A 23,818-nucleotide genomic window follows, 5' to 3' on the forward strand; every position below is an offset into this window, starting at 1 on the left:
TGCAAAGCCAGTTCACATCAACAAACTTTAACTAACACTGTATTGACATAAAGCGCCTCTAAATGAATCTTTTTTGAACATCTTGATGATTTGTTAAAACAAAGAACTCTTTTCGGTCACATCTTTTTCGTCTTAAATTGACAAACTTCTTGAATGAGGGACTTTTCTTCTTTAAAATTCAGCATTACTTGAACATTAAACATTTTATTGGCTACACAGTGGATAAGGTTAAAGTGAGTCTTTGTCCTACGTGTAAACATCAACAAATGTAACATTTAAGGATGTTCTTAAGCTATTAGGAATGTATCAGTTCATTTGAAGACAAAGTATTAAGTTACAGGCCGTTCAAACACTCCTAATATCCAGACTCTAAGTCATTGAATATCTTATAGAAGGATTTCTGCTGAGCATGTCCGAACACATTGAATTAACACACTTCTACTAACAATATATTAGAATTATGTGCCTTAAAATACAGTCTTTTGCTGCTGAATTCAGCTGAATACCCTAATGATTTGTATTAACACAACATTGTAGAAGTCATTTTCTTTTGGACGTGTATTTGAACATCGCCTTTGCCATCGCTGCTCCAACTCTCTGGAACTCCCTCCCTCCACACATCCGCAACTCGGACTCTCTACCCGCATTCAAAAACCACCTCAAGACCTTCTTGTTCAAAAAAGCATACAACACATAACTTCTACTCCCTCACCATCCCTGTCTTTGTTCTGTTTCATTTATTTTCCATTTTATTTTTTTCACACATTATGTAAAGCATCTTTGAGTACCCAGAAAAGCAGCTATATGTGTCCTATCAATTATTATTATTTGTATTATTATTAATGGTATCATCTGAAATTGATGCATTTTTGAATGAGGTTGCCTGTAGCAGGACCTTTCTGAAGGATTGGTCACAGATTTTGTGTTTCTTGTTGTTTTATTTATCAGTATATCGACGTGTGTCTTGGTACACAGCTACAAACATGTAGCTATGTGGCTATGCTAACTAGCGCTAGCACTTATCCATGATAAATAAAAATCATCCACTAGATCTTCAAATCTGCAGACGTGGGGAGTAAAACCGACCTTTGTGTTTATTAAGACAGCCTACAACTAGCATGCCTCCCTCCTAAGCTCCTTGTTAGCACACATGTGTGCAGGTAATGAAAAACGGAGGGGGGATTCAGTATTATTTTATACAGTCTATGGGCTGAACAAGCTCCAAGCTCTGACTCCGTGACAGACCGGATATTGTTGTTACGTAACAAAAACACGGAAGTCTGAAACGGCTCGTTTCACACACATTTACAGAAAGGTGGAGAAATCAGAACAGGGGCAGAATGGATTTTTTTCATTCTCGGGGTGTTTGTAGACATGCCAGGGACACATATTTCAGGTAGAGAACCATTAAAAAGTCCATTTTGCATGATATGTCACCTTTAAAATAAGTCACTTTGGTGCCGAATTTAGCAGAACACCCTGATGATGTGTAAGAACATAGATGCCTTTCTCTATAACATCTGTATTATTACACATGAACAACATTAGCTTATAAACTACATTTGTGAATGAAGTTTGGAATGAGAGGAGTAGACTTCCTAGTTTCTTGACATTTTTTGGAGCTATATGATTGATAAAGTTCGAGTCATCAGCTGATGTTAACACTGTGTTCTTATCAGTTTAAATCCTCATAAAATGAATATGTTTTGTACCTATTAGCCACACTTCTGAGGAGCGTGACAAGCTTGTTTCAACCAACAAACTTTGACTAAGATGTTGTAAATGTAAGAGCCAGATTCATGTTTTGGGTCAAGCTTTGAAACACATTGTTTATTGTGCCACAAGGTGTCATCGTTTTGCTCATTAAGGGCACAGGTATAAAAGTACGTCACCGCCTGGGTATCAGATGTGTGTCTTGACCATAGACTGTAAAAAATATGGACGTAGTATCCGTGATGTCACCCATCTGTTTCTGAAGAGCTGTTTTGAGACCAATCGGCTGCGGCAGCCATATTGCTTCTGTCGAGCCAGTGTGACGTAAAGAGGCGGGCTTTGAGCCTCCTTTGAGCCAACAGCTGCAGTGTTCCCACAGGCAGCTGTGCCTCTCATTGGAAGACTGGTAATCTCAATATCTTTGAAATTGCCGAATTAGCAAAAAAATTCACCCCCCTCACAGTGAGAGGATGTCGAGAAATTAGCTATCCAGACTACATTCATCTTTTGTACCAGGCTGTAAACATGTTTATTAATGCTGCAAAGATCGTCTTTTCCCCATTCATGTGTATGTGACTTCCGGTACTTCCGGAGCCAGCCTCAAGCGGATCCTCGATGAACTGCAGCTTTTAACACTTCCGCATTGACTCATATTTTTAGACCGGAGGTTGCCGCTTGGTCTTGACCCGGAAGGGCAGTTGGTTTTTGACTGTTGTTGCGTTATCACGTTGTCACGTTGTTGCCTTGTCACGCTGTTACGTTGGATGCTGTGACGCTGCGTCGGCAGGCGGCATGGAGAACCGTGTCTAAAATGTTTGTTCGTGCAATGAAAGAGAAACTCATGGACGCTGTCTAACTGTTCGTATGGTGATGCAATAAATGGATTGTATCGTGCTGCAAACCAAAGTTACGCCTAAGACCTGTTATTTCAACAACTACAGTAAACGGTATTGTATGGACAAACATATGACAGTACAACGCATCAGCCAAGTCATTCCCGGGAGTAATCAAGAACACCGGCAGCTTTAGTACAGGACTAAGCTTCTATAGTAAATATTAAAAAACATTTGATGCAGAATTGAGCAGAACACCCTGATGATGTGTGAGAACATAGAGGTCTTTCTCTATGAGATCTCTATCTATCTGTATCAAGGACATTGTTTTATATTTATACATTTCTGAATGAGGTTTGTCATGAGAAGAGAGGAAATTGTCTGCAGTGGAACGCTCTGTTTTTCTTGAGATTTTTTGGACTTAATTAAAGATAAAATGATAAATATGTTGACCAGGGAGGGAAATATCTGAACAAGAAAACCCAGTTTCCATGTGAGGAGCTTTTAGTAGTTTTTTTGAGATTCCTCAGGCAGAATGAGACCGGTCTGATTCTATTAATTTGATTTTTTACACTTTTTAGACTATTTGAAGGTCTTTTCCGGCGTGGTGGTTAAAAAAATTCAACGTTAAGGGTCACAGAGTTCATTAAGTTGACTTCTTTTTTGTGCTCTTGTTCATGTTTCTGGATATCTTTTGATTTCGCAGTTCCCTCACGAGGATGACATTTGTCTGTATGATTCTGCTTCGTGTAATTATCTGACTGCATACAGGTGATCTCACTACCAGATGGAGCACTTCAATCTGCTGAATCGTTAGATTTTCTGCGAGCACGCCACGAGAATACACTTAAAATCTTTTGTTGCAGCAGTTTTGTTCAGACTTTCTCTCCTGTTTCCACACTGGTGTGTCGTTGTGTCCGTAGCTGGTGTTTGTGCTCAGAGTTCGTGGTGTGTGTGTCCTTGGTTGGTCCTCTTCAGGCTGCTGACTGTGAGTCAGATCTGACAGCATCAACAGTGACTCAGGACTTTATTAAACCATTGTTCTGCTTTGTCAAAAGTCCAGTGTTCTGCTGGTACTTATGTTCCTGTCAGTAATAATAAGGTTGTTCTTATCCCCGTCCCCTCTTTTTAAATGAAGCCACAGCTGCTTAACAACAACGTACTTCCTTTACTGTAAGTTACAAACTGATTGTCTATGTCGCTGTCTATCAACACATAAATACCTCTACCCCTTATAGACACAATGTGGTATCACACATAGTTGTAACCTCTTCTGTATGTAATTTTAGAGATTCAACTTTTAGACCTTCTGAAACTACTGCTTACCTCTTGGTGAAGGTAGCCTCAGTCTCTGTGATGTGTCACGCCAGGATTCTTGTCTTATTTCATTCCTCCCCTACGGTGGCCAACAGGGGCCATCACTCTGCAGCAGCCTCAGGGAACTGCATCAGGAGAAACATGCTGCACATTCAGAGCGATGCTACAGTCTAAAAACACGCAGGTAGCAGTCAAAAATAAATGCAACAAGAGAAAGGCACCAATAATTAAAGAACGTGTTGCAAAAAGTTAAAATAATAAAGCTTTAAAGTGTAAACAAGAAATGTGTCAGTAGCACAAAAGTTATATTTGTGTGCAGAAGGTATAAACTTGTGGGTACAAGACATTGACTGTATAAAGAATGGACAGCGTCACTTCTGATGGGTTGACATTATGCACAGGTGCAGCCAAGGCATGTGCAGAAGCGACCTGGCAGGTATCATCACAGGACTGATATCAAACCAAAACACACATTAAACGTACCGTTAAGACATCGATAGGGTGCGTTCAGTCCACAGCAGAGCAGATTCTTTGCTTGATCTGAAGCAGACAGATATAGCTTTTGAAAGTTAAATGACTCTAGTGGTAGAGCGGTTGCCGAACCCCCTCTACACCACAGATGTTAATGTTGTAGCTACAGTATCTAGCTATTAAAGCACAAAGTGGCGAGCTGCAGTTTCTCCACAACACATCGCGGTCTCTCAAACGTACCACATGAATAACTCTAATAGCGCTTTCACTGTGAAAAACAGACGTAATTAAATGCATTATAGCCGAGTGGATTACATATCAACACAACATGGGGTGAACCCCTCAGCTTGGTGTCTAACCAAGCGGCAACCTCCGGTCTGAAACGCTGAAGCCCATGGGGAAGTGTTATAAACTGCAATACATCAAGAATCCACTTGAGGCTGGCTGCAGAAACACCGGAAACCACATAGACATGAATGGGAAAAAGACGATTTTTGCAGCATTAATAAACATGTTTACAGCCTGGTTCAAAAAACGGCTTGGCCCTACGAAGCTAATCTCTCTATCGGCACACACTGTACGGGGGTGAATTTTTTTCTAACATGACGGTTCAGAAGATATTAAGATTCCGAGTTTTTGCCCAAATAAGGACATGACTGACGTGACTCCCGGTCGGGAACACATAGCTATTGGATAGGAGGCTCACACTACGTCACACTCTGCATGGTTGAGTTCCACATTTCCAATATGGCTGCCGCCGTTGATTGGCTTCCAAACAGCTCTCAGGCACAGATGGGTGACGTCACGGATACTACGTCCATATTTTATACAGTCTATGTGTGTAACATGAGGGTGTTTATGTGACAAGCAAGCGGCAACCTCAGGCCGCGAGAATTGAAGCCAATGCGGAAGTGTTAAAAACTGCAGTTCATCGAGTGTCCACTTGAGGCTGGCTCCCGAAGTACCGGAAACCACATACACACAAATTCAAAAAAGCCGATCTTCACAGCAGAAATAAGCATGTTTACAGCCTGGTACAAAAGACAAGTGTAGTCTGGATAGCTCATTTCTTGATCGGCACACACTGTACGGGGAGTGAATTTTTTCATAACGCAGCAATTTCGAAGATATTGAGATTACGAGTTTTCCATTATGAGAGGCACAGCTGACTTGATTGACAGGCCCAGTAGCTGTCGACTAGGAGGCTCAAAACCCCGCCTCTTTACGTCACTCGACAGCAGTTATGTTGAGTTCAGCATTTCCAATATGGCTGCTGCCGACGATAGGCTTCAAAACAGCGCTTCAGAAACAGATTGGTGACATCACGGATGCTACGTCCATTATTTATACAGTCTATGGTTACAAGATAAATACCAACCCGATTAACAATGATAAAAAAAACCTCATTACCAGGTTCACACAATCAAACAAACTAATTATGGACAAGTAATGGCATGCATGAGTATGGACTGTTGCAGGGTGATGGCCCTTGATGGCCACCGTACAAGCAACAACATATGTAAGTTTTAAAGTAATTGCTCATTTGGAGAGTGACTTTTAGGGACCTTTAACAGGACTTCTAACAGTCTGTTTCTTTCCATTATTAAGCCAGTTCTCTTAGTCCACTCCAAGTTTTCTATTGTATTGTGTTGTATCGTTTATGTGCAATGACACATTTGGACCCCCCTTACCACCCAGCCCCTTAATGGATCAGAAGAGCATTCTCTGACACTTTATTGTTATTGCTTAGAAAGAACTGACGCAGAAATGTAATCTGTGATGAGCTAGAGGTTCTCCCACCCCTCTTTTATGTTGCACATCCAGTCTGTAATACTTAAATTTGGTTATAAAGTCAAATAAACAGTAATTAACTTTTGTTTTCATTCATTCGCGGCGAGCAAAGATGCATTAAGAGCTCGAACAGATCTTCATTGGCCTTGCAATAAATCAGTTCAACCAGGAGCCAGACAAGACACAGAGATGAACATCAATGATTCAGGTTTAATTACCCCCTCACACACCAGAGTATCCCTCCACAGTCAGAGCAGGATCTATAAATACTCTGATATCAGTATAAAGTGTGCAGCCTCAGAGCTGTTAGGAGCAGAGAGGATAGATCCGCAGGTCGATCGATGGAAGCAGGTCGTTCACAAACTGCATGACGTGATGAGCGTTACTGTACGGTAAAAATAGTCGACTGTGACTCACACCGACAGACAAAAATTATTACAGACCTGCTGAATATTTAACACAGTCTGACTCAGTGTCTTTGTTTGAACAGTCGCATCATGTGAATCTTCCATTTCAGCATCTTTCTAAACTCTCAGTGTAGTTCAGGACTCCAGACTCTGTCACAGTTTACCATAGGAGTACAGTGTATACACACACACACACATATGCGTTTGTGTATATGACTGTAGGACATCACAGACAGAAGGAGGCCACAGTGGGACGTCTCCCATCTGTTTACATTGTACAGTCTGTTTCTGCTCCAAGATAACATCAACATATTCAAACTGTAGAGGTGACGAAGCAGTTTGTAAATGTTGTACATCCAACATCAATAGAACATGAATTCAGCAGCAGTGTCACTAGAATAAAGAAAGTGTCACTAGAATAAAAGAATGGGGGACAGTGAGGACAGATTTGATGATATTAATGTGAGCAAGTAGTCAGCAAAGATCTCACTGACGTCACTCTCGCTCTGATTTGATTTAAAGGATTGATTTTTGACACACAGAAGATGAGCAACCATTCAGCGTCTCCTTTCCTAAGTTGAAAGTCAGCATAAATAAAGGTCCTTGGTCTTGTTGAAGGTCCTGGTACCTGAATACATCTTTGAATTAGAGTTTCTATACCAACACAATGATGCAGCCTGTACTGGGTGTTGATGTCTTATAGTCGTACATACTCACTTTTTACTGGTCCATAACTGACTGACTTCATGACTTGTGGACTCAACTGTTGACTTACTGACTTTTTAACATCCGGCCCACCAATGATCAAACTAATGTCCCATGTAGTGTATTGTACTGTGCTGTATCATATAGAATCATATTGTACTGACTAGTATAGTATCGTACCTTTTCTAATCATATCGTATTGTATCATCATATCATATCTTATCTCATTTAATCGTATCGTACTGAATTGTATCCTATTGTATTGTATAGTATCGTATAATACTGTGTCCTGGGGCACAGTATCATATCAAAACATACTGAATTGTATCTTGTTGTATCATATTGTATCATATTATACCGTATTGTACCCTAGCTTATGGCATGGTATGGTCGGGTATCATACCAACTAGTATCCTATGATATCAAATTGTATTGCATCCTATCGTATCGTAATAATTCATACCAAATCTTACTGTATCATATCTTATCGTAACGAATCGTACACTTTGTACTGTTGTATCTGATCGTATGGTATCATAACGAATCGTACTGTATTGTATCTTATCGTATGGTATCGTAACGAATCGTACTGTATTGTATCTTATCGTAACAAATCGTACTGTATTGTATCTTATCGTATGGTATCGTAAGGAATCGTACTGTATTGTATCTTATCGTATGGTATCGTAACGAATCGTACTGTATTGTATCTTATCGTATGGTATCGTAACGAATCGTACTGTATTGTATCTTATCGTATGGTATCGTAACGAATCGTACTGTATTGTATCTTATCGTATGGTATCATAACGAATCGTACTGTATTGTATCTTATCGTATCGTAACGAATCGTACTGTATTGTATCTTATCGTATCGTAATGAATCGTACTGTATTGTATCTTATCGTATCGTAATGAATCGTACTGTATTGTATCTTATCGTATCGTAACGAATCGTACTGTATTGTATCTTATCGTATCGTAATGAATCGTACTGTATTGTATCTTATCGTATCGTAATGAATCGTACTGTATTGTATCTTATCGTATCGTAACGAATCATACTGTATTGTATCTTATCGTATCGTAATGAATCGTACTGTATTGTATCTTATCGTATCGTAATGAATCGTACTGTATTGTATCTTATCGTATCGTAACGAATCGTACTGTATTGTATCTTATCGTATCGTAACGAATCGTACTGTATTGTATCTTTTCGTAACAAATTGTATTTTATTGTATCTTATCGTATTGAATCGTACACTTCGTACTGTTGTATCTCATCGTATGGTATCGTAACGAATCGTACTGTATTGTATCTTATCGTAACAAATTGTATTGTATTGTGTCTTATCGCATTGAATCGTACACTTCTCACTGTTGTATCTCATCATATGGTATCGTAACGAATCATATCGTATCATATCTTATCGTATAGTAACAAATCATACTTTATTGTATCTTATGTTATCGTAACGAATCTTAGTGTATTGTGTCTTATCGTAACCTATGGTATTGTGTTGTATCATTGTATTATATTGTATACATAGTATCTTTGTTTCTGTTTTACATCAGATTATATTGTATTGTATGGTGTCGTATCTTATTGTATTGTATCATACGGTATCGTATGGTAAAGCGTTGTATCTTATTGTATCATAAGGTACCAAATCACATTGTATCATAATGTATTGTATTTAAAATATTCAGCAGCAACAAACAATAAATTGGTGCAATGGCTATGAATCCATTATTTGGTGAACAACAGCCAGGTCATCTAAAAGTTAGTAAGATGCCAATGTTGAGAATATTTGGCTGTTTTCTGACATTAACTAGATCAGACATGGTAAATTACTTTATTAGGGTACAACATGTAGGATAGTGACCTGGTTTCAATGTGGTCCCTGTGTTTTGCAGAGTTTACAGCCCTGCCACTTGAGGTATAACTCACTGTAAGAGCCATATTCATGTTTTGGGTCAAGCTTTGAAACACATTGTTTATTGTGCCACTGGGTGTCATCATTTTGCTGATTGAGGGCACAGGTATAAAGGTACTGCACCGCCTAGGTATCAGATGTGTGTCTTGACCCGGAAGGGCAGTTGGTTTTTGACCGTTGTCGTGTTGTCACGTTGTTACGTTGTTGCCTTGTCACGCTGTTACGTTGTCACGTCGTCACGTTGGATGCTGTGACGCTGCGTCGACAGGCGGCATGGAGGACCGCGTCTAAAATGTTTGTTCGTGCAATGAATGAGAAACTTGTGGACGCTGTCTAACTGTGCGTACGGTGATGCAATAAATGGAATGTTTTGTGCTGCAAGCCAAAGTTACGCCTAAGACCTGTGATTTCAACAACTACAGTAAACGGTATTGTATGGACAAACATATACCAGTACAACGCGTCAGCCAAGTCATTCCCGGGAGATATCAAAACACACCGGCAGCTTTAGTACGAGACTAAGCTTCTATATTCACTATGACAGGACAGAAAGCTAATGCAGCTTCGGATTGTCCACATTATATCGACCAGCTGAACTCTGATCTGCACAGAAACAGGAAGTCTTAACTGTGACTAAAGGATTAGTCCGTTGCTGTCATGAGGGAGCTGGCTGTAGGATCCTGGAGGAACACTCAGATCTGTGTGACGACTTCAAGCTAAATCCTTTCAGCCAACCTGCTGCCTGTCATCAGTTCCACTGCTTCATCTCGAAGTGACAGAAGACGGGCCAAGTCACATGGCCCGTACATGTATTCATTCGTTCAACCTGACCACATGACGGGGGTGATACGCAGATGGTCACATGGTTATCAGTCATCAATAGTAGTGTAATGTTTTGTCAGATTGTTTAAATAATTGGGGGTCCTTTTGGAGGCCTTCTTTGGTTCTAGCAATCATTGAGTGGGTTCCAGGATTCCTTAAGGAGTATAAGTGGATTAGTAAGAGGTTGTAGTGATCATTGAGTGGGTTCAAGGGCTCCTTTGGGAGTTTTAAGTGGTCCAGAAGGGGCTTTCAGCAATTCATGAGAGGGTTCTAGCTTTCATTTAGGAAATTAAGTTGGAGGTTCCGCTTCTCACTGAATGGGTTCTAGAGTTCTTAAGGAGTTTATGCCAGATATTTCTGAGATCATTTAGTGGGTTCTAGGGTTTCTATAGGAGTCTGAGTTGTCCTGTAGGAGGTTCTTTTTACCACTGAGTGGGTCCCAAGGTTCCTTTTGGATTCCAGAGTGGTCCAGTTAGGGTTCTAGTGATCTTTCTTGGGCTCTCTCAAGAGTCTAAGTGGTTCTGTAAGAGGTTATTGTGACCATTGAGTGGGTTTTGGGTCCCTATAGGAGTCCCAGGAGGTCAAGTTGGAGGTGTAGTGATCAGTGAGTGGGTGGTAGAGTTCTTTTCAGAGTCACACCGGTCTTGTAAGAGGTTCTAGTGACTCAGTAATGGGCTCAAGGGTTTTTAAAGAGCTCTGTGTAAGGTTCTACTGATCATTTAATGGGTTTAAGGATTCACGTAAGAGCCTGACTAGGCCTGCGGGAGATTCTACTTCATTTAGTGGACTGAAGGGTTCTTTTAGAGGTTTAAGTGGTCCTGTAGGAATCTTCTTGGTTGGGGTCTAGGCTTTCCTAAGTAGTCTTAAGTGGTTCTGTTGGAGGTTATTGTGATCATTGAGTTGGTTATTTGGTTCCTTTTAGAAACTAAGTGTGCCTGCAAGAGGTTCTAGTGAATATTGAGTGGGTTCAAGGGTTCCTTTAGAAGTCTTAGTGGTCCTGTTGGAAGTTATAGTAGCCATTGAATGAGTTTTAGGGCTTCAAGAGTCTAGACACTCCATTGGGAAGCTCTGGTGACCATTGAATGTTAAAGGTTTCTCCCCAAGGTTTAGAGGCACAAGTAGTTCTGTAGGATGTTATAGTGATTTGGGGAGGGTTCTCGAGTTCATGTAAGAGTCCAAATGGAACTGTTGAAGGTTCTAGTGAAGATTCAGTGGGTCCTGGGGCGCATCTAGTAGTCACTTCCGTGTTTGAAGTGATCATTGAATGGGTTGTAGGTTGTCTTTATAATCCTCAATGGTTCTGTTAGAGGTTCTAGTGTGTATTGAATGGGCCCCAGAGTTTGAGCAGTCTTTGTTGTTGGTGAAAATGGTCTTTTGGGAGGTTCTAAGGATCATTTGATGTTCCTCTAGGAGGCCTTAGATGTACTTTTAGATAATTTTACCATTTTGAGACGGTTTTAGACTTTACTTTAGAGATCTGAAGGTGTTTTTTCTAGCCACCATGTTAAGAAGTTTGTGAGGTCCCAGTGGTCTCTGAAGTGGTTCTTGTTACAGTATCAGTGAGCTCTAATTTTCAAAGGTTCTTAAAGTTGTTGGAATCCTTTGAGTGATTTTAGAAACTGTAGCAGACCATGCTCCTCACCATCGTCACTTTATGTTTGGCTTTACCCATTTCAGTGAGTATATTGTTTTGTTGTTCGTTCTGACATCAAACTTTTGTTGGAATCAAACCTTTAACCTCTGTTGCTCAGCAACCACTGAAAGCCTCAGTCCATCATCCCTCCGCCTGTCTCTCCATCCACCCTTTGGCCCATCCTTTCATCCAGGTCAGTGGAGCTTTGACTGAGCATCAGTGAGCCCCCACAGAGTCTTATATAACTGTCATGAAATATACATCAAGCCTGAACATGGACTATGATATTCCACTCGGCTGCCGGCAGAGATAGATTTTGGGTGATTCAGCTCACTTTCTTCAGACGATGAGTGATAGTGTGCCGGGCGTCTTATCGCAGTTGATGTATTTTTAAAAATGGGATATGTGTCTGAAAATAGAACAGGACTTTTATGAAGGCAGCTGCTGAACTGTACGCTTCGCTTTAGAGGTACATGAACGCTCAGAGATGCACAGGATACCAGATGAATGTACAACTTTTAACACCTTTGAAACGGGACCAAATTAGAGACACCGATCAGATCGTTGTAGTGACCCTGTGAGCGATTGTATTACTTTAGTGTAGAACTAATCACAACATCAAAATAAGAGGGACAACACTTGCTTCAAGAGTGCACATCAAACAACAAAGTAAGTTCTGAAGGTTGTCAGCCTCTGGGAGGGCAGAGAGTTGTTGCATGAAAACAAGCTTAAACCATTTCCACCTTAATAGTCAAATTATTCCATACAAACACTGACACACATTTTAAAAATGACTTTAATGTTATAATTTACAGCCATCTCAGAAATCATCAGTTATTGCCTTATGGTGATTTTGAATCTCGGGGCAAGGGTTGACATTTTGTACCCTCTACTCAACCCTCTGTTCTAGGAATAAGGCATTTACCCTCGCCAAGACTTCCTCTTCTGTCATCTACTTAATCTTTAAAAGTCAAACTACCAACCCTGAGGCAGGAGAATAGAGTCAGAGCTGAGAGACAACTTCCACAATCCAATCTTTATCTGCTCTTCCTATGCACATATTTGTTTCAAAGATTCCTGAAAGTCCACATTGTTGTTGAGTAATGGTGTATGAAATGCATTTAAGCCAATGCATTCCACCTCTTTTGCTTTGCACGTGCACTCCTTTCCTGCAGGCAACCAGAGCCCAAATGCAATATGCATACTTCTCAGACTGCAAACAGAAACCAGAACACTTCCCTTCCCAAAATCCTTCCCTTAGAGATTCTGCAGTTCTTTGCAGATCTGTGTAGATTGAAATTATAGCCTTGGAATGCACACACAAAAATCTGCATGTTTCTGGTGGTGCATTTTGCATTTAAAATTCTAAATCAGTAAATTGTGCTAAAGATGTTTTTAATGGACAAGAAGAGAGTAATAAATGGTACAAATGAAGAATAACTGGTTCGTGACGCTTTGAGAAAAGAAAAGGAGTGAAAAAGAAACTTGGACGCTTAGAGTTAATGTTGCCACACATACTTTTTCGGGGGGGGCTTTTTGCCCTTATTTGACAGGACAGCTGAAGATAGACAAGAAATGCAGGGAGGAGAGAGCAGGGGAAGACATGCAGGAGATGGTCGACTGGCCGGGAATCGAACCGGCGACCCCTGCGATGAGGACTGTCCCTCTGCATGTGGGGCGCTTAGACCGATAGGCCACCAGCGCCCCCACTCATACTTTTATATTTTAAAGGATACAATCTGTTATTTTTAAGATTGTTAGTATCAGGAATACATTTCAGCGTTTTGTGACCAGACAGTGTGCAGCAGTTTGCTCATAGTTTTTGAAAATTGCAAGCAACATATTTTCCAATATTGGGTGCATACGACTTCCATTTATGTTGGCATCAAAACAGGTATTGATATTGTTTGTTTCATGCTAGTATTGTGTCCAAAATTCAAAATTATTATTATGATTCTGTTTAGAATTCAGTTCTTGTAAGAAAGCAAAGTTAAGTTGTTTACCACCACCACACATGTGGGATGTAGTCTGTTTTTTTAGCTACACAAAGGAGGTGAAATTGAATGGCACCCTGGGAAGTTGAATCCATTAGCACCACATCAGTGGTCACATGGAGAGTAACCATCAAATATGATTCCACAGTGTACAAAACAAAAGTGAAAATGCTTCTCAGTGAATAAAACATCCGAGTCATTTGAGGTTTCAGTTAATGTCTTATGAAAAAGGCGAGTAAGAGGACCTCGTGTTACGTGTTCTTCTGGCTTCGGTGATGTTTCCAGTTAGCGTTCAGATTTAATGTTCAGTGACGGACGTAGGTTTTTCTGGAAGCTTCTCTCTGCTCTGTTTGCCAGCAGGTTGTGTTCACTGACTCACCTCTGTCTAAAAAGAACATCCTTTGTGCCAAATCTGCCTGGACTGGGCCCAGAGGTCGTTTTCTCTCTATAAGCTGAGCGGTGGGTGTTGGCTGCCGGCCTGAACTCGGAGCTGATGTGTTGTTCACATCACTGATTAATGTGCTGTTTGGAGGAAAAGCTGCAGGTTTTTCTGCGGTTATTAAAACATAACGGGGTTCTTCCTCTGGAGAGCGGGGATATTGTTAAACCTGCCTGGTTTTATTTAATATTTGTAGATTGAAACTGAGAATCTTTGCGCTTATTTTGGCACTCCTCTGATTGTAAAGATTACAATTTAAAGGTGACATATCATGCCGAATCGACTCTTTAATGGTTCTCTACCTGAAATATGTTTCCCTGGCATGTCTACAAACCCCCCGAAAATAAAAAAAATCCATTCTGCCCCTGTTCTGATTTCTCCACCTTTCTTTAAAAGGGATTCTGAAATGAGTCGTTTCAGTTTCCTGTGTTTTGCATACGTCATAACGACATCTGTAACGGAAGTCAAAGCTGGGAGCTTGTTCAGCCCATAGACTGTATAAAATACAGTCTATGGGAAAATCCTCCGATTTTCATTACCTGCACACATGTGTGCTAACAAGGAGCTTAGGAAGGAGGCATGCTAGTTTTAGGCTGTCTTAATAAACACAAAAGTCGGTTATACTCCCCACGTCTGCAGATTTGAAGATCTAGTGGATGATTTCTATTTTTCATGGAAAAGTGCTACTGCTAGTTAGCATAGCCACATAGCTACATGTTCGTAGCTGTTTACCAAGACACACGTCTACATACTGACAAATGAAACAACAAGAAACACAAAATCTGTGACCAATCCTTCAGAAAGGTCCTGCTGCAGGCGCCTCTCCATCAGGATCAGATTCTGGATCAAATTCAGAGGGTTGAAGTAACGTGGTCTGTGAGCAGCGGTGTATATTCAGCCAACATGTAAACATTAGATCAACGTGCTGAACAGCCGAGGGCACATCCACTCCTGAGGGGGCGTGGTCAGAGAACTCATTCTCATTTAAAGGCACAGACACAGAAAACAGCCTGTTCTGAGCAGGGCTGAAAAAGAGGGGTTAACAGGAATACCAAAATCTGATTTCAAAGTGTTTTTTGAGCATAAACTTTAAAGACATGTTTTGGGGACCTCTAAGACCAATATATCTTAATGAAAAAGAGCATAATATGTCACCTTTATATCATTAAGATACTTTTTGTATCGAGGCAGATGGCTGTCTAACATGAGTCTGGTCCTGCTCAAGGTTTCTGCCTGTTATTGTAAGAAGTTGTTGTTTCCTTTTCATGAGAAATTATTCAAAAACATTTTAAACATTTTTACAGTGTACTTCCATATACTTGTGTTCTAACCTACGTATGTTCTTGTGGTTTGAACTTCTTTAACTCAAACCGTCTAAGGAAATGTTTCACTGATATGACCCTGTCCTACAGCTGAGGTGTTTCTATAATCAAATCAAAGCCTGAGCAGATCAATGTAAACAAGGTTATTCCTCTCAGTCCAACATTAAATTAAGCTAATCAAATTTCTGCCTGTGAAATTAAATCAAATGCCAATACACAATGTGTTTCTTTCCACTACAGAGCTGACATCCTTCATTTATCTTGTCATACAAAGAGTGTACCCTCCATATCTACAACCTTCTTTCAGCCTCGTCACACTGAGCTCCTGTGAGCAGGTCTGATAAAGTAAAGTCAGACAAAGTTAATTAACCCTGACACAGAGGAGCTAATCCCAAAGAAGACATAAAGGGCTGGATTAAATTTGTGCTGATAAATCTGTCACCTTTTTTAAAAAATGTTCCTTTTGAGTCCAAACTGAGCAAAAAGTTTTCAATAAGGGTCGAATAGATTAGCTGATATAAAGGCTGGAGTTTCTTGATAATGTTTCATCAATGACTGCATTCACACGCTTTCTCATGTTTGTAACTTGGTCCTCTGACGTCAGAGCATTCATGACCGAGAAACGCTATAAAGAAGATGTATTGTATTTTATTGCCTGAAGCATTTAAAAATGACATTTATAGTTTTTCCAGTAAATGTGAATTTATTGGATACCTTTTACAGCAACAGACCTTTCCCTCAAACCTCTAAAAGGATTTTTTATCTTTTTTTCTAACCAATTTTCAGATTCAGTGTTGAAAGATATATTTTTTAACCAATCTAGGTCTCTGTTCATGGACACAAAAAAAGGTTTAAATCCTACAAATTACATGAAATCAATTGTTTTAATGTGAAGAGGAGTTATTAAAAGTAGATCTACCATTCAGACAACATTTACTTTTCTGATGTTTTGTTTTGGTGTAAATTTTACTGAATATTCTGAGTTTTTAGAACATTTAAGTGAATATTTCAAAATGTTTTATTATTTTACCTCATTTTACCAGGAATATTCTCATTAAGATAAGATAAGATGTCCTTTATTCGTCCCACAACGGGAAACTTAAGTGTTACAGCAGCAAAGTAGACAGTGCAAAACAGTATAAAGCAAACAAGAGCCTATCAAATAGCAATTATTAAAAAGTTATTAGCAATTAAATTTTAAGCAGTAAAAATAAGAATATTTTACAACATATATATATACACAACGTATATACACAACTAGATAATAAAGTTACATTGAGATACAAAGTCTCTTTTTTACAAGGGAGTCCTGGCCAAGACAGCAGCATTAAAGTTTCCCAAAGAGAACAAGACAAAACAACAAACAATAACGCTTAAAGCTGGGGTTGGTAATCAGATTTAGATGCACTTTTTGTCATACTGGTTAAAATGATCTTTATGTCCTGATGGCAATCATTACATGATGTGTTCCTAAAAAAGAGTGAAAAAAAGCTGCTATCTACAGCCGGAGTAAACCTGGGAAAACACCAACCAATCACCGTTTTTTGGCTCCCCAAATTTTAAACCAATCAAATCCCGTCCTGCCGTTCTGCCCTCCTCCTGCGCGTACATTTCCCCGGCGTGCACTCCTCCGAGTCCCCGTCTCCTGCCTCTACTTCCCCTGACTCTATTTACTGCCCCTCTCGCTCGTCCTCGGGCCTGTCCCCTCTGACCTGATGAGGTGCTTTGCTCAGGACTGTAGTCCACGTTTAACAAACAGTAGATCTGTTACAGTATTATATATGTGTTATAACTTTTCTCCTGATATCGTGTCACTGGTACAACTGGATAATGCTAGCATGATAGTTGTGAGTACTAACAGCAGCCATGTTTGTTTGTGTTTTTAACTTTCACTATGAGAATGTTTTGGTGAGGACCGGTTTTGAATCAGTCACCATCATATGGTCGAGAATCAGCGGCGCTCGTGCATGTGAGCGGGGGGGCGTCGTTTTGGAGGAGCTCCGAGGGAGGAGGGGAGGGGTTAGACGGAGTCATGAGGAAAAGCTACATTCAAATTCATGCTGGTTTTCCGAGACTGCCAACCCTAGCTTTAACTATTACGTCAATTAATAAATTAGCAGTAAAACCAGTGCCAGGCTGAGCAGATGATACTTTACCCTAGCTTTAATATCCTCCAATCGAATTAAACAACCCAGTTTTAGTTAAGCTTGAAGCTCATTTTACCAATTATAAAAAGATTTTTCCAACTATTCTGACCTCACTTGAATGCAGCATTTAATAATGTGTCCATCCGAGAATGGAGACGTTTAAAGACATATAAAGTTGTTGGAAGTCGTAGTATAGTAGTGTGATGCATCTTTTCTGGTTTATGTTTACATGTTTGTTTGTTTTGTTTGTTTTTCAGGCTGTTTTAAGGATGACCGCATCGTGTTCTGGACCTGGATGTTCTCCACGTACTTCATGGAGAAGTGGGCTCCGCGTCAGGACGACATGCTGTTCTACGTCCGCAGGAAGCTCGCCTACGTCAGCGCGGACAACACCGAGGGGAAAAAGGTGACGAGTGGTTTATTGATGAGGCTTTTAATTTGAGGATACTGAATCTTTAAAGCTGGGGTTGGTAATCAGATTTAGATACACTTTTTGTTATACTGGTTAAAATGATCTTTATGCCCTGATGGCAATCAATACATAATGTGTTCTTAAAAAAGAACCAAAAAAAGCTGCTATCTACAGACAGAGTAAACCTGGGAAAACACCAACCAATCACCGTTTTTTGGGTGCCAAAATTTTAAACCAATCCAATGCCGTCCTGCTGTTCTGCCCGCCTCCTGCGCGTACATTTCCCCGGCGTGTACTCCTCGTCTCCTGCCTCTGCTTCCCCTGACTCTATTTACTGCCCCTCTCACTCGACCTCGGGCCTGTCCCCTCTGACCCAATGAGGTGCTTTGCTCAGGACTGTAGTCCGGATCAGAGTCTAAAGAGCTCTCACCACGGGGGCTCTGAAACGCAAAAGAATTAATGACATCTAGTAAGTCCTACAGAAATGTAGATGTATTGTAGCGTCCGTCCGGACGCTGTAGGGATGACGAGCCGATTCGTGAACACGTTTAGTTTTAATAACCGGTCACTGTCGGCCGTGATCACGACAACCAACAAAACAACAATCAATGTTTGAATGAATGAAGAACTTCTCCTCTTGTCTCTCCTCTCTCCCGCTCACACACTCTACACCTCTCCTGATGCCTTCACTAACCATCAACACTGTAGGAATTAAGAACATCTACACTGAACACGTTTAACAAACAGTAGATCTGTTACAGTATTATATATGTGTTATAACTTTTCTCCTGATATCGTGTCACCGGTACAACTGGATAATGCTAGCATGACAGTTGTGAGTACTAACAGCAGCCATGTTTGTTTGTGTTTTTAACTTTCACTATGATAATGTTTTGGTGAGGACCGGTTTTGAATCAGTCACGATCATATGGTCGCAAGTCGGCGGCGCTCGTGCATGTGAGCGGGGGGGGTTAGACGGTTAGACGGAGTCCTGAGGAAATGCTACATTTAAATTCATGCTAGTTTTCCAAGACTGCCAACCCCAGCTTTAAGCTTACACCTTCAACATTTTATTGGTTTCCATGTTAGTAATTACATAATTAAGGTATTTGAAGGTAGAATATTGAGATACTCGACAAGTTTTTCTGCACCCTGCTGAGACATAAGTCCTTTAATCTTTGATATATTCTGAAGGTGATAGTAGGCGGACTTTGTAATTGTCTTAATGTGGCTGCTGAAATTAAGGTCTGAGTCTATGACTACACCAAGGTTTCTGGCTTGATTTGTACATTTCATCTTTGCAGATTGAAGCTGAAGAACAAATGGTTGAATATTCCTTAAAAAACATTCAAGTCTTCTCTTATTTTTACCTCTATAAAGTAAGGTTGAATGACAAAGAGTAGTTCAAGTTAAGAACATTTGAAAGTGTGCTCCAAAAAGAGTATCCCAAAAAAATGTAATAAGGTAAAATAACAAAGAAATCATAAAACCAACAAGAAGTATGAAGACTGTATAATAACAGAAACACACAGATCTGATGCTCTCCTCTTCCTCCCTCCTCTTCTCTTTACAATTAAATCTCCCGAACACTCGTCTAGACACACTCTCTCCGTCTGCCTTTCTGTCCTACATCGCTCTCCGTCGCCTGGTTGCCATCGTAACACATCATTGTTCTGCTTCCAGGTGGGGTTAAAAGCTCCCATCACCATCATCTCTGTCTGCCTCATCGTACAGAGAGCTGCAGTCCACACACACACACAACATGCATTACAAAGATTAAAGTGTGTGTGTGTGTTTGTGTATTCCTCTGAGGACCTATGAGGTTATTTTGCTGTTTGAGGATGCAGACTGTTGCATGAATATGAGGAGCCGCTTGCACAAAGAGCTGCAATAAAACAGAGATATCAATCTTTTAAAAGATGATCTAATATCTATATTTATTTATTTATTTATTCAAGCTTTTATCTGCCGTTTAATAAACATGATGCACTGGATGTGATGTTCGGTCTTGTTGAGGCGGACCTGCTTTATGAAGGTTCACATCCCTCCAGTCTGCAGGGAGATACAAGGTCTCCACATGCCAGCGTTCATATCACTCACGGACCAATTAGAGCACAGGAATGGTTGCTATGGTTATGCTGGGAGTGTGCAGAGGCAGTGGGAAATACCCTGTTCGTGGAGGTAACTGAGTGATGCAGTAAAACATCACACACACAGAAATTTGCCGTTTTCTTGTCTTTTTACTGATTTAATGCAAAAATGACTCTTTATAAAAAGCAGTCAGGTGTTTGAGTTCTCAGCTGCATGAGTGTGTGAGGAGTTAGCTGCATGAGCAAGACACTAACTGTGGTTTACACTTATATTTTTCTGCTTCATGCAAGAAGAAACATGGCACAACATTTAAGGCTGACTCTGCAAAAGAGCAAAACAAACTGGGAGTTTCTTTCCTGATTCGAGTGTGCACTTCCTGCCCAAACATACATTGTTCTCCTTTCTGCCGGCGAACATTAAACACTTACTCAACCTTTGGAAATGAGATGGATGGAACCAAAGAGCAATGATTCAAATCAGGAGACAACTCAGATGTTTGTATGTTGATGACTTGGTGGTGTGTTTAAAGCTTCTGTAAGGAACTTTCAATTTGAGGTGATTTTGGCGCCCCCTGAGGGCAAGGTGTTACCTCATTTCCTTTACGAACAATCTCATCCTGCTGTACTTAAACATTGGAATGTGCAACTCATGGAAAATGTTTGCCATATAAAATGCTGTTTCAGCAGCTAATCAACTAACACCAACCCCCAGCCAGTGATTTAAAGCATATAATGTACATATTTATACCGTATTGTATGATTTTGTGTTTTCTTTGGCTAACTTGAGGCGTGATGCTCTTTTTAGGCATGCAGCAAAAGCAACCACAAATAAATAATAGGCAAAAACCATACAACCATGACAAAGACTACAAAAATAAGTAAATCAACACACAGCACATGATCAGTAATAATAATAATACTTTATTTATATAGCTCTTTTCAAGAAGTGCAAAGTAAAATGAAATAAAACTTAAAAACATACAATCTTATAAATCAGACCCTTAATATCAGAGCTGAAATTAAATAAAATCACACAATAAAAGCTTTATGACATAAAACAAGGGACTGACTCTGCAGGTCTGATCTCCTCTGGCAGGCTGTTCCAGAGTGTAGGAGCCCTGAAAAAGACCTGTCCCCTTTCGTTTTCAGTCGGGGTCCTTGGAACAGCTAACAGAGCACTGCCAGAGGATCTCAGACTGTGACAAGGTTTGTAGGGGGATAAAAGCTCAGAGATATAGAGAGGGGCAAGTCCATGTTGTGCTTTAAAAGTCAAAAGAATCTTAAAATCAATCCTAAAATCAATAAAAGCAACAACAACAAATTAAAACTGTATAACTTTAAGCCAGAGGAGAAACACATGAGAAAGTGAAATCTAAATCTAAATTCCAATATCACATGAATGAAACATGAACATGGTTTAAAGCAGTGACTGACCTTCACAATCAGACCCACAGTTGGCATTGCAAACCAATGAAACCACATTCACTTGTTTGCGCTCGTTCTTGAACACTGCATCCACTGTGGAACAAACGCACCTCAGATACAGCACCAATACCCGCATGTTCCACCTGATACTGTCATAGTAGCAAATCAATACAGTTCTTTGTCGTATCGAATGTGGCATATAGCTTCTTGTTTCCTCTGGCATTTAATCTGATGTGGCAGGAAGCCTCCAGAGTTCCGGTCCCTGCGCACCTGAACTGAGACTGACCTGGAGCTGGTACTGATTAAGTGTGTCTGCTGTTTTTCAGGTGGAGGTGGAGGTTTACAGGAGAGACTCCAAGAAGCTGCCTGGCCTTGGAGACCCAGACATCGACTGGGAGGAGAGCGTCTACTTAAACCTCATCCTGCAGAAGGTGAGCAGCAGCACTATATATATACTAATATATACATTTCAGTCGTACACAATGTATCGCTTGATTTGATAGTTTTTCAACATGACACTCAAATGTTAAGCCTGTTCTAATTCTGTTGATTTATACAACGTATCTTTGTGTGCAGGGTGATGTTGAGTGTTATACTTCTGGTGTACAATATTTAACATTTTGTTTGACCAAGTTTAAAATGTTAAACATTAAAGCCAAATGTATCACTTAGCTTGACTAAGTTTTTAACATTTAAACCAAATATTACAGCTGTTCTAATTCTGTCATATAATACAAAATGTCTTTTTATGCAGATGATGTGCTGTTTTATTTCTGGTGTACAAAATCCAACTCTTTATTTGACCAAGTTCTTAAAGGTGACATATCATGCAAAATGGACTTTTTAATGGTTCTCTACCTGAAATATGTTTCCCTGGCATGTCTACAAACCCCTTGAGAATGAAAAAAATCCATTCCGCCCCTGTTTAGATTTCTCCACCTTTCTGTAAATGTGTGTGAAACGAGCCGTTTCAGACTTCCGTGTTTTTGTTACATAACAACAATATCCTGTCTGTAACAGAGTCAGAGCTCGGAGCTTGTTCAGCCCATAGACTGTATAAAATAATACTGAATCCCCTCTCCGTTTTTCATTACCTGCACACGTGTGCTAACAAGGAGCTTAGGAGGGAGGCATGCTAATTGTAGGCTGTCTTAATAAACACAAAGGTCAGTTTTACTCCCCACGTCTGCAGATTTGAAGATCTAGTGGATGATTTTTATTTATCAAGGATAAGTGCTAGCGCTAGTTAGCATAGCTACATAGCTACATGTCGTAGCTGTAGCTGTGAACCAAGACACACGTCAACATACTGACAAATAAAACAACAAGAAACACAGAATCTGTGACCAATCCTTCATAAAAGGTCCCACTGCCTTTCTGGTAAAGGTCGGTTTTACTCCCCAGGCCTGCAGATTTGAAGATCTAGTGGATGATTTTTATTTATCATGGATAAGTGCTAGCGCTAGTTAGCATAGCCACATAGCTACATGTTCGTAGCTGTGTACCAAGACACACGTCGACATACTGATAAATAAAACAACAAGAAACACTAAATCTGTGACCAATCGTTCCGAAAGGTCCTGCTACAGGCGCCTCTCCGTCAGGATCAGATTCTGGATCAGATTCAGAGGGTTGAAGTAACGCTATCTGTGAGCAGCCGTGTATATTCAGCCAACATGTAAACATTAGATCAACGTGCTGGAGAGCCGAGGCCACATCCACTTCCTGAGGGGGCGTGGTCAGAGAGAAAACAGAGTGTTCTGAGCAGGGCTGAAGAAGAGGGTTCTTCAGGCAGACCAAAATCTGATTTCAAAGTGTTTTTTTGAGCATAAACTTTAAAGACATGTTTTGGGGACCTCTTAGACCAATATATATTGATGAAAAAAGCGTTATATGTCACCTTTAATATTAAACCCAAATACAACTGCTATCACAATTGTACTAATGCAAATTATGTGCTGTTATATTTCTGGTGTACAAATTTAACATTTAATCAACAAGGTTTTAACATTAAAACAATATAATTGAACCTGTAATAATTCTAATTAATAATAAAATATATCTGTATGCCGATGATGTGCTGATTTATTTCAGATGTATGTCGTGCAACAACTTTGTGATGTTTTATCTGTAGACATGCACACTGAATTCTTCCTCTGTGTTAACAGCAGGCATGTACCAAGGCCCCATGGTGCATTTGGACATTGGTTATCTCCATAATATATTAATAATGTAATACGTATTTGCGCTTGAGATACCATGACATAAACAATCCTGGAACCTTGAAGTTAGGTAGTGTTCCTGTTGTATATGAGCAATGACCAAGGAGTTTTTCAGAGCCACCTCCTTATGAAGCC

General features: G+C 40.1%; 1 protein-coding gene across 1 annotated transcript in view; it reads left to right on the plus strand.

Annotated features, from left to right (window-relative positions):
* kiaa0930 (KIAA0930 ortholog) overlaps positions 1 to 23,818 on the plus strand; it is a 33,815-nt gene that overhangs the window by 2,493 nt on the left and 7,504 nt on the right. The window contains exons 2-3 of the mRNA XM_034673913.1: positions 17,792 to 17,940; positions 21,788 to 21,892. Of these exons, the coding sequence (XP_034529804.1) occupies positions 17,792 to 17,940; positions 21,788 to 21,892 (254 nt within the window). The remainder of the gene's footprint in view (positions 1 to 17,791; positions 17,941 to 21,787; positions 21,893 to 23,818) is intronic.

This window comes from Notolabrus celidotus, chromosome 21 (assembly GCF_009762535.1).
Source record: "Notolabrus celidotus isolate fNotCel1 chromosome 21, fNotCel1.pri, whole genome shotgun sequence".
Lineage (NCBI taxonomy): Eukaryota > Metazoa > Chordata > Actinopteri > Labriformes > Labridae > Notolabrus > Notolabrus celidotus.